The sequence below is a fragment of the Phalacrocorax aristotelis genome, chromosome 23, assembly GCF_949628215.1.
Source record: "Phalacrocorax aristotelis chromosome 23, bGulAri2.1, whole genome shotgun sequence".
NCBI lineage: Eukaryota > Metazoa > Chordata > Aves > Suliformes > Phalacrocoracidae > Phalacrocorax > Phalacrocorax aristotelis.
The window spans coordinates 7,810,550-7,819,504 of NC_134298.1; the positions used below are offsets into that span (position 1 = coordinate 7,810,550).

The following is an 8,955-nucleotide window of genomic DNA, read 5'->3' on the forward strand; positions in this document are numbered from 1 at the left end:
TCTTCACAGGCGCGGTGTGGCGGGGCGGGGGGGAGCCCTGAGGGGGGCCGGGGCCGCTCCCCCGGGGCCGTCGGGCGGGAGCCCTGAGGGGGGGCCGTCGGGCGGGAGCCCTGAGGGCGGCCGCCGCCGCTTCCTGCAGGGGCACGTGCCCTGGGCCGGGGCGGTTCCGCGCCGCGGCGGCGCTTTCGGTTCCGCTTGGCCGGGCTCGGCTGCAGCCCGCGGCGGGCGCCCGGTAAGCAGGGCCGGCCGGAGGGGCGGCGGCGGGGCGCAGGGAGCCCGCGGCGCTGCCCCGCGGAGGGGCGCGGCCCGGGGAAGCACGCTGCGAGCGGCGGGGTCGAGCCGGGCCTGCGGGGCTGGGGGTGCCGCTCCCGCCTGCAGCGCTTCGTGGTGGCGGGGCGCCGGTCCTGCCTTTGCGTCCCACTTCGCTGTGCAGCGGCCGGGCCCCGCCGCAGCGGTGCTGGGGCGCGGGGCGGGAGGGGTTACCCCGAGCCGCAGAGGCGGCCGGAGGGGCGAGCCTCACCCGCCGTGCCTTTCGCTTGGCCTCGCTGACACCCGCTCATGACTTCCCCAGCTTTGGTGGTTGGTTGCCCCAGGTCTGCGAAGAGGCTGTCGCTCCTCCGCGCCGCTTGTTTCTGAGAAGCTGGTAAAGGTTAACCGAGAGTGTAGGCAAAGCTGCAGCTCCGCTGCCTGGGGCCCTGCAGAGGTGGGGACTTGGCGTCCGGTGCAATGAGGCCCTTTCCGTGTTAGAAAAGTCCAGATCCTTCAGGCGTCCTCATCCTTCCCTCCGCATGCTGTAAGCGGGGGGAGCACCGAGCCTTGAGCCCCCAAGCAGCGCCTTGCAGAATTTCATAGTCTGGGGCACTGGGCTGCTGAAAGGTCCCTCGGTGGCACGCCAGGGCTGCATGGGCAGTGCTGCAGCCGCCCCCGCCTCTGCTGGTTAAGTGAGATCCCGGTTATTCCTTTCTCAGCAAGAAAAAGAGCAGCTGCCCCTGGAATCGGCCCATGTCCTGCCACTGTGGCCCACGTTTGAGGGGTGTGGAATGAGCCCTGTGCTCTGCAACTGTCGTGGTGGTTCTCTGCTGCCAGGTGGTGATTTTCATCCCCAGTATGTTTTACAATTCAGCCCTGAGGGGTTATTCGTGCAAAGCCTCCAGATCACCCGGGCAAATGTAGAAGCTGCTCTTTATCAAAGCTAAACGTCCTACCTATATCTGAGTTGCTGAAACAAGGCTGCCTAGAGGAAAGACTGGCACAGGTGGGGAATTGTATTCAGCTGATGTCTTTGTGATGGAAATACAGTTGCTTTTCCTTAGCTTGGTATTGTTAATGCTTTTGGGAGGATTACTAGGAGCTGGTGTAAAAAATTTTGATTGTCAGAAGCCTGGGAAAATGAGTTCAACTGTATTTTTAACCTTAAAAATAGACTAGATTCTATTATTTGATTTAATCTATTTTTAGATTCTCTTTGCACGCTATTTGATTTTAGTTAGGCTACCGTGTCTGTTAGTAACGCTGCTTGATTAGGAATGCCAAGGCCATGATGTTCAGGTTCCCTCTCTGGACGTAGGTGAATAACGACTAGTCAAGAACTTGGCAGTTCTCTAGGTTGTGATGTCATCTTGAAACCTTGGGGAACTTTGAGTCAGCGTTCCCCTCTCTTAGCAAATATTATGAGAAGAGGAATAAAGAGAAGAAGAATCTGGTATGCTATTCTGTAGGGTGGCATTCTCAGACACTTCTGCAACTAAGGTGTCTAGAAGATTGGCTGTTTAAAAGAGTGAGTTACTTGCAGTAACTCAGCTTTTTAAGCAATTTCAGAGCTGTGCGTAAGAAATTTGCTAAACCTTGGGATACTTGTGATCCATTACGGTGCTGCTCTTGGAAGTTTGTTCCCAGAGATGATTTTCTAAATGCATTTTTGTGTTGGATACCTAGTGAGAATTCTTTCAACCATGGGTGGAAAATTTTCACTGTTCTGGAAAATACCTGGCCAAAAGGAGAGCGAAGGCAAACTGATTTTACCCAGGCAACTGGATGCTGAAGATGAAATCACCAATTACGCTAGTATCAATGACTCTGCTACGTCCTGTGTGGGCATTGCACGCCGAAGCTATGTCAACTGTCCTACGTGTCAGGGAATGGGAAGGATCCCCGGGGGTAGGTGATTTTTGAGCCTTCTGAGGTTGGTACGTGTCCCTTTGCCTAAAGACCTTGGTTGAACCAGTTGGTCTTTATTGTATCCAGTCTAGGAATGTTCTGTCCTGGCACCTCCAGCTCACTTGTGACTTCTGTGGGCTGCCTCTATTGAGGGAGGATGGGGTGGGAAGGCAGGTAGTGCTGTTTCTAGGTAATAACTCAAAGCCCACCCTGGAGCCCCTGGGTAGTTGTTGTTTGCCCAGAGATGGGAACGCTCAAACTGAATTCTTAGTTGCAGCACACTTGCCTCCTAACTGGAGAGCTTCACTTGTGGAGCGGGTGCAGATGGATACTAGGCTGCTGTGCAATGTCCTGCAATGCAGTTTGCTTCATTTACTCGTGCGTGTACTGTGGTCTCTGACCTGCTGACACCTCTTTCAGAGCAAGAGAAGCAGCTGGTGGCTCTGATTCCATATGGTGACCAGAGGCTGAAGCCTAGACGAACGTAAGTCCTGTTAAATATTCCCCTTTTCTCATCTTTTGAATATTTCTTCTGCGTATGAAGGAAAGCCTCAGTACTTCGGGTGTTTTGCTCTTTGTGCTCTGACTTGCAGTAAGTTTGGTGTTTACTGTGTCTTTTCAGCAGTAGCAGATGTTGGACAGTCTTCTGCGGGCAGTTGTTGGAGATCTCCAGCAATTTGTACTGTAATGCACCTTGTCAGTCTGTGGGACTGTACCCTGCTTCTGCTGTGATTTGGTTGCTGGCAGTAGTTCTGCACCAACCCATCCCAGTTTTTTGGCACCCAAGCTTTTATTGTCTCCTCCCTTTGAGCTGGAGCAGAACTGCAGGTGCTTGCAGCTGATAAACCAAGAGAATAATTGTGGCCCTGGTGCTGTTTTGCAGGACACTTTATGTATGTCTTGCTGTGACAATCTGCCTGCTGACAACATCTCTCAGTATTTTCTTCCTGTTTCCTCGCTCCATTACTGTGCTGCCTGCAGGACTGAACGCCTCCTCCATTGGCTTTAATGCGACCACCACCAGCATATACCTCAACGTGACGGTAAGTGTGCAGCTCACAGGCAAAGAGTGGATCTGAAGGGCTCGCTGCTTATCTTCTGTGCCACTCCGCATGTAGGCTAACTAACTGATCGCCATCTGAAGTTGGTCGCACGCTTTCCACCATCTCACTCCACGCTCTGGCTGCTTTGAATCAATGTCCAGAGTGTGTTACAGCATCGAGGCGTGGCTGGCCTGGCTGCGAGCAAGCAAGTCACGCAAAGTGGCCAAAGGGGCGGTGTAGAAGCAGCACTGTGATTAGTTCTGGGAGTCCTTTTTCTTTTGCATCCTTGAGCTGCTTGGTTGTCCTCTGACTGTCATGGGAGATGCTGCAGGGTACGTGCCTTTGTGACTAGGCTGGATGTACATCTGAGGATTTGAAAGTGATGATGTTGTCCCATGTTGCTGTCAGGTCATAGCAGGAGTATATTTAAAGTAGTTTTGCAACAGTACCATATGGCCCTGCTGCAAGGTGATTTGTGGTTTTCAGTTTGGTTTTTTTGTTGTTTCTCTCCCTAGAACGTGCTGAACATAACTAATTACAACTTCTACCTGGTCACTGTCGTGCAGCTAGATGTAGAGGTTTTGCATCAGTCCCTGGTAGTAGGGAAGACCACCATGAAAACCCTGCTGCATTTGAGCCCTTTGCAGAGCAGCCAGGTGAGCTTTTCTGTTTCTTCCATTTTCTCCTAAACTAATCTGGATGTCCTGGACAGGGAGGTGCTTGTTGTATGCTTGATCCATTCCTTCATCCTCTGTCTGCCACATACTTGGAGGCCTTCCACATGCAGCTTCCCGCATCTGCCTTTGGGAAGGGGTGTTGTAGTAATTCACATGTTGCTGAGTTTGAAGCTAACACGTTCCTGGGCAAGGAACACCTGTCTGCTCTTCGGGTAGTGGGCTGGGTTGTGTGCTTGCCTTAAAATGATGGGAAGCTTACAAACAGGTTAGACAAAACCCTGGTGGGAACAGTTTGAGCGCAGCTGATCCATTCTTGGTGTAAAGGTCAGTTGGGCGGCCTAGACGACCTTTTTAAGGCTTTTTTAGATCTAATTTCTGATTCTATTTTCTTGCTTACTGTTAAAAACAATTGTTAGGCTAGATCTTGAAATTCAGGTTCAGACACCTAATGAGAGTCCAGTTCTCCCTACTTCAGCTCCCTGAATTGTATACAAATGTAACTGTAGTTCTCGTGTACTTCCTGCTTTCTCATCTGTTCACACTTGCAGATCTATTACCTGGTGGCCAGTAGGATATTGGACGACAACACCTAGTGAGTAACTCTTGAAGATTTCTTTCCTTGGTTACTAGGTAACATTAATGCTTATAAGCTTTTCATGACTAGATTTCTTGTCCTGGTCCTGTCTGTAGAGTGAAGGTGAGCGAGACTGTCCTTTTCAGTTTAATATGTGGAGGAGCTAATATGGATACAAGTCTGGCACGTCCATTTTAAACTCCTCCTTTTCTATTTGTTGGTATTCTCTGCTTAGTGTTGGCTCAACAATGTCACTTTCCGTACATTCTGATGAGTAAGTGATGATATCAATTCGATGTCTAGGTTTTCAACTTTAAATGCTCCATTTGTGAGCAGCTAAAGGTACCTTGTACAAACTGCATTTCTCTGCAGCAAACTACGTGAAGTTCATAGCAACCAAAGCTCCTGTGCAGACAGGGTGGTGCGCTGCGTATTTACAAGGCCCATGCTTACTAGATCCACAGTTACGGGATTACACCAGCAAAAACATGTTTTACTAGTGTAGATGCTGCTGTGCTTGAAGGACTTTGCATTCATAGCTGTTGTCAGAATATTGCAAGGACAGACCTTTTTGGAGAAGCAGAGAAGCAATGAGATAATCAGGACAGGAGATGTGGTACAGGCAGCTCCTGTGAAATTAACTCTCTCTTTTCTCTCATAGTAACATTTGCACCTGGACAGAAGTCAAAGTTCACAATGTTCTGCTGCATATACAGTAAGTGATGCCTGGTTCAGACTATAACTAAATCCAAAACACAGCACTATGCCAGCTACAGTGAAGAAAATTAACTCTATCCCAGCCAAAACCATGACCAGGCTCTTCTGCAGATTCTGTTGCCTGAGGCAGCTCCTCTTCAGGGATGGACCAGAGGACCATACTCAGCTTGGCTGTGGTATAGAGTACGACAGGACCTGCTGGGAAAGGAAATGCAGGTTGGCTGTTCCTCCCTGCCAGGGAGGAAGGAGCAGAACTGCAGTTGTATAATAGATATCCTGCTGGGACAGGTTGCTGCTGTTCTGGTCTTGAGTTAGAGCTAAACCCGGTGAGGCAGGGAAGCTCTTATGACATAATGCAGCGCTAGAATGCCTCCATGCGGCCATGAAAGAAGGGTGGTCTTCATTAGCTGAGTTTAAGCCGCTTTGGAAAACTGCAGCAGAAATTGTCTCCTTGTGTAGCCTGTGTCTACTAGAGGGATCTCCCTGCACATCTGTGTTGACAGACTCCAGGTTGCAAGCCCGCTTGTGGAAGATGGACTTGTAGGTTCACCATCTGTAGACTGTTGTCACTGAGTCCATAATTTCTTCAGGAAGGAGGAACTGCCTTTGCATCATGGTCTTTTGAGCTAATCTAAAGCTAGGGCTTCACCTGCTGTATCTGGAAATGGACTGTGAATATTAAGAAAAGTGGTTGATTGGAAAAAGTATGTGAATCTCTTGGAGACATGCCAGGCTAGAATTCTCCCAGGTCACTGAAGAAATGTCACTGGCGATCTCCTGAAACACAGGTGTTTAAATCTTGGTCTTCTGTTGCAGTTTGAAGGGCTGTATTGTGAAGTTTCTTGTTTTATGAGTCTTAATGCAGGTTTTAACTGTAATTGGTGCTGAGTGATGTGAAGTTTAAACAGATAAAGTATGCAGAGAAACCCCTTGCTACTTGAAGTACGGTAAAAATGGTGCATTTTGGACAGCATGGAGAATGGCTCTGGCTGTTAAGGCAACTCTGTCCTTCTTAGCTGATGCTATGGGCTGACAGGACCTTTGCTCTCCATTAGCCAGGAGCTGAAGATGATTCTCGTCATCTTATACTTTTCTGCACCACATCTCCTCCTGCTTCCATTACCCGTGATGGCTTGCATAGTCTTAGGAGAAACTACTTGATACAAACAGCTCATGAGGGGGCACAGAAAGATAGTGATTGAAAGAGAGATGCTTTTGTCTAGCTAAGTCCATAAAGAGCCACCCACTGTGACTTGCACTAGCACTTTGAGAACAGGTAAATGGTGAAATGGCACAGGAGTGTTACGCTGGGGTAGGAAGTCTTAACGGGCTTCTAGAATGGCCAAAGTGTCTGTTGTATGGTAGTGATCTTGTAAAGGCTCTCTTTAATGCAGTCTGAAAGATGCTTTCCCTCTCCAACATGTGAAATCGAGCTGAGGGTATCTTGACTGTTGTATTATGGGGCTATGTAACAGGGACAAATACGGATGGCAGTGGGAGCTCACCGTGGGACCTTTACCTTATGAGAAGTCTCATCTGGGACAATCACAAGAGCAGTTCTGGTCTGCTTTTGCCTTGCAGGGGTACCCTGACCTGCACATACCTGTGTCGTTCAGAGCAGCTGGCTTTTGAAGACTACCAGTACGTGGACTGCCGGGGGAATGCCACGCTACCTCGCCCGTTGTACCACCGCCCGCCATGACAGGGCCAGAGCTTTTGGGTGCACCATGTTCCACCACAAAGGCAAGTCGTAGGAAGACAAACTTCTGGAGCTTCTTCTCAACCTATGCCTTAAACAGGAGGCTCGGTGTTTCCTGGATAAGACTGCCTCTAATGCAAAGATGGTAACATACTTGGCCTTACGAATGTGGACTCTGCTGCCCTCAGATCGCGGCTTTCTTCTTTCGGCACCCTGTCGCGGCTGATGCTTCAGCAGAGTGACCAGTGCACAGGGCGTCTCTGTGCGGCTGACTGGAGTGGGCCGCGCTCTTGTGTTTCACTGCTACTTTGGAGGCAGTGCCCTGTTAGTCAGACTCATTCTAGTTGTTTCCTCCTTGCATAATTTTGCACTTCTGTCCTGAACTTAAGTGTTTAATTTGGAAAAGGAGGACTGTGATGAGACTTTTGGCTGGACTGCATCTGCATCAGCAGAATCAAGTGACTCTTGCACAACCTGCCCAACAAGAGCAAGAAACAGGACTGATGTCTCCGTATCTCTGAGTCTTAAGAAAAATTACTGCATGTTGTGCCAAAACCTTGAGAGAGTGACTCTTGGGCGCTGCTGTTTTAAGCTGTCCAGTATAGCAGGTGAGAGTATGAGTTTTGTGTATACATATATTTACATATACACATACACATGTATATGTGTATTTTTATAACAAGCTCGTCCACTAGCTGTTCCTTAATGGCATCCATTTCAGTGAGAAGAAAATGCATTTTGTATCATGAACCAAAAAGACCGTTGCTTTCCAGCCAGTCGTGTGTGCTGGCCAGTATGAGCTGTTTGTTGTATTGTTTTCTTGGATGCTTTGACATATAATTCTTTCAACTTGTACATGCTTAAGAGAGTTCACCTCTGACTGGAAAAGCTTAGTTTGCACAGATCGGGACACAGCTGTTTTTGGAGTGTGGGGTTTGGGTGTTTTTTTGTGCTTTTGTTTTTGTTTTGTTTTGTGTGGTTGTTTATTGTTGTTTTTTTTGTCTAAAACTGCAAAACTACCCAACAGACTTTACGAGGAGGAACAGCCCTCTCCTCCCAGAGCTGGCAGCTGTATCCCCCAAAAGGTGGAGGGGTTAAATGTTGTTCCTTAGGTTCTAGTTTAGATGCTGCCTGATGCATTCTACATGGTAAAATAGAAGCCTGGGAGTTGCTGCCTAAAATTTTACTCAGCAGTTCAGCATTTCCTGCATCTGTCCCACCAAAGGATAAAACCAAAGCATCAGAATAGTTGAAGAAAGTCTCTGATCCTGTGTTCAAAATATGTTTCCTAAACCAGTGCCTCTTACAGACCTGTTGCAGACTGTTGCTCCTCACTGTGATCCATTAAGATCACACTGAAATGGGAACTAGTCAGCTTCCTCCCTGAAGCAGGGATGAAGATGTTCCATGTCCCGTTCCGAAATCCTCCCTGCTCTTCGCAGCTCTGCAGTGCTTTCTGTTATTTGCCACGTTGCTGATTCTGCTACGTGCTTCCCTCCCTGCTGGTGGGTTTCCAGCTGTGCTTCCGTACTGCTGTCCTCCACTTGTGCCTTACCGCCTGACCACAAATAAAGGGCCTGTGCAGCTGGAGGCCGATGGCTCGTCTCTGTGTGGCGGGTGTTCACCTGCGCTGAGGCCGCGGTGACAGAGCAGCTTGTTCGTCAGCAGGTACCTGGGCACGAAGGGGGTGGGAGGCTTTATGGGGAAGAAGGCTTTGGGAAAGACGCAGAGCGAGAGCAGGGAGCAGCCGCGCCCTGGAGGGCCCGAAGCAGCTGAGGCCGGCCAGGCACCTGCCGCTGGAGGCCAGCGGCGCAGAGCAGCTCACTGCGCCGGAGCCGGAGCGCCCCGCAGCTGCGGCCCTCCCTCCCTGCCCGCACCCTTGCGGCCCTCCTGCGGCGGGCTCCCGGCTGCGGGCGCGGGGAGGCAGGCGCGGGGAGCCGGGCGCCCGGCCCCGGCCGCCTCCTAAAGCTGCGCTCATAGACCGGCCCCAGGCGCGAGCCGTTCTAGCACCCTTCGCCCTCTCTATGGTCGGTGACCTGCGCGCTCAGCCCACCGCTTCCGTCTCGCCCCGGATGCGGAAGCGGCGTC

General features: G+C 50.3%; 1 protein-coding gene across 4 annotated transcripts; it reads left to right on the plus strand.

The window, feature by feature from the left end:
• The first annotated feature begins 99 nt into the window (after positions 1-99).
• On the plus strand, positions 100-7,722 carry TMEM106A (transmembrane protein 106A). Of its 4 annotated transcripts, XM_075116725.1 has the most exons (9): positions 143-232; positions 572-643; positions 1,936-2,157; positions 2,578-2,641; positions 3,041-3,200; positions 3,716-3,856; positions 4,426-4,469; positions 5,113-5,166; positions 6,750-7,722. In XM_075116725.1, exons 3-9 carry the CDS (start codon positions 1,953-1,955, stop codon positions 6,868-6,870), a joined length of 789 nt encoding a protein of 262 aa, XP_074972826.1. In that variant the 5' UTR covers positions 143-232; positions 572-643; positions 1,936-1,952; the 3' UTR covers positions 6,871-7,722. The 4 variants fall into 4 exon arrangements, with proteins under 4 accessions (XP_074972825.1, XP_074972826.1, XP_074972828.1 ...); XM_075116724.1 differs by lacking the exon at positions 572-643 and having other exon boundaries at positions 100-232; XM_075116727.1 differs by lacking the exon at positions 143-232 and having other exon boundaries at positions 614-703.
• Positions 7,723-8,955: the final 1,233 nt, after the last annotated feature.

What these genes read in the sequence shown, in the direction of transcription:
- TMEM106A (XM_075116724.1), top strand. Translation starts at nt 1,953, where the DNA reads ATGGGTGGAAAATTTTCACTGTTCTGGAAAATACCTGGCCAAAAGGAG. An exon ending in GCATATACCTCAACGTGACG is followed by an intron (nt 3,201 to 3,715) that starts GTAAGTGTGCAG and finishes TTCTCTCCCTAG; the next exon opens with AACGTGCTGAACATAACTAA. An exon ending in ATATTGGACGACAACACCTA is followed by an intron (nt 4,470 to 5,112) that starts GTGAGTAACTCT and finishes TTTCTCTCATAG; the next exon opens with TAACATTTGCACCTGGACAG.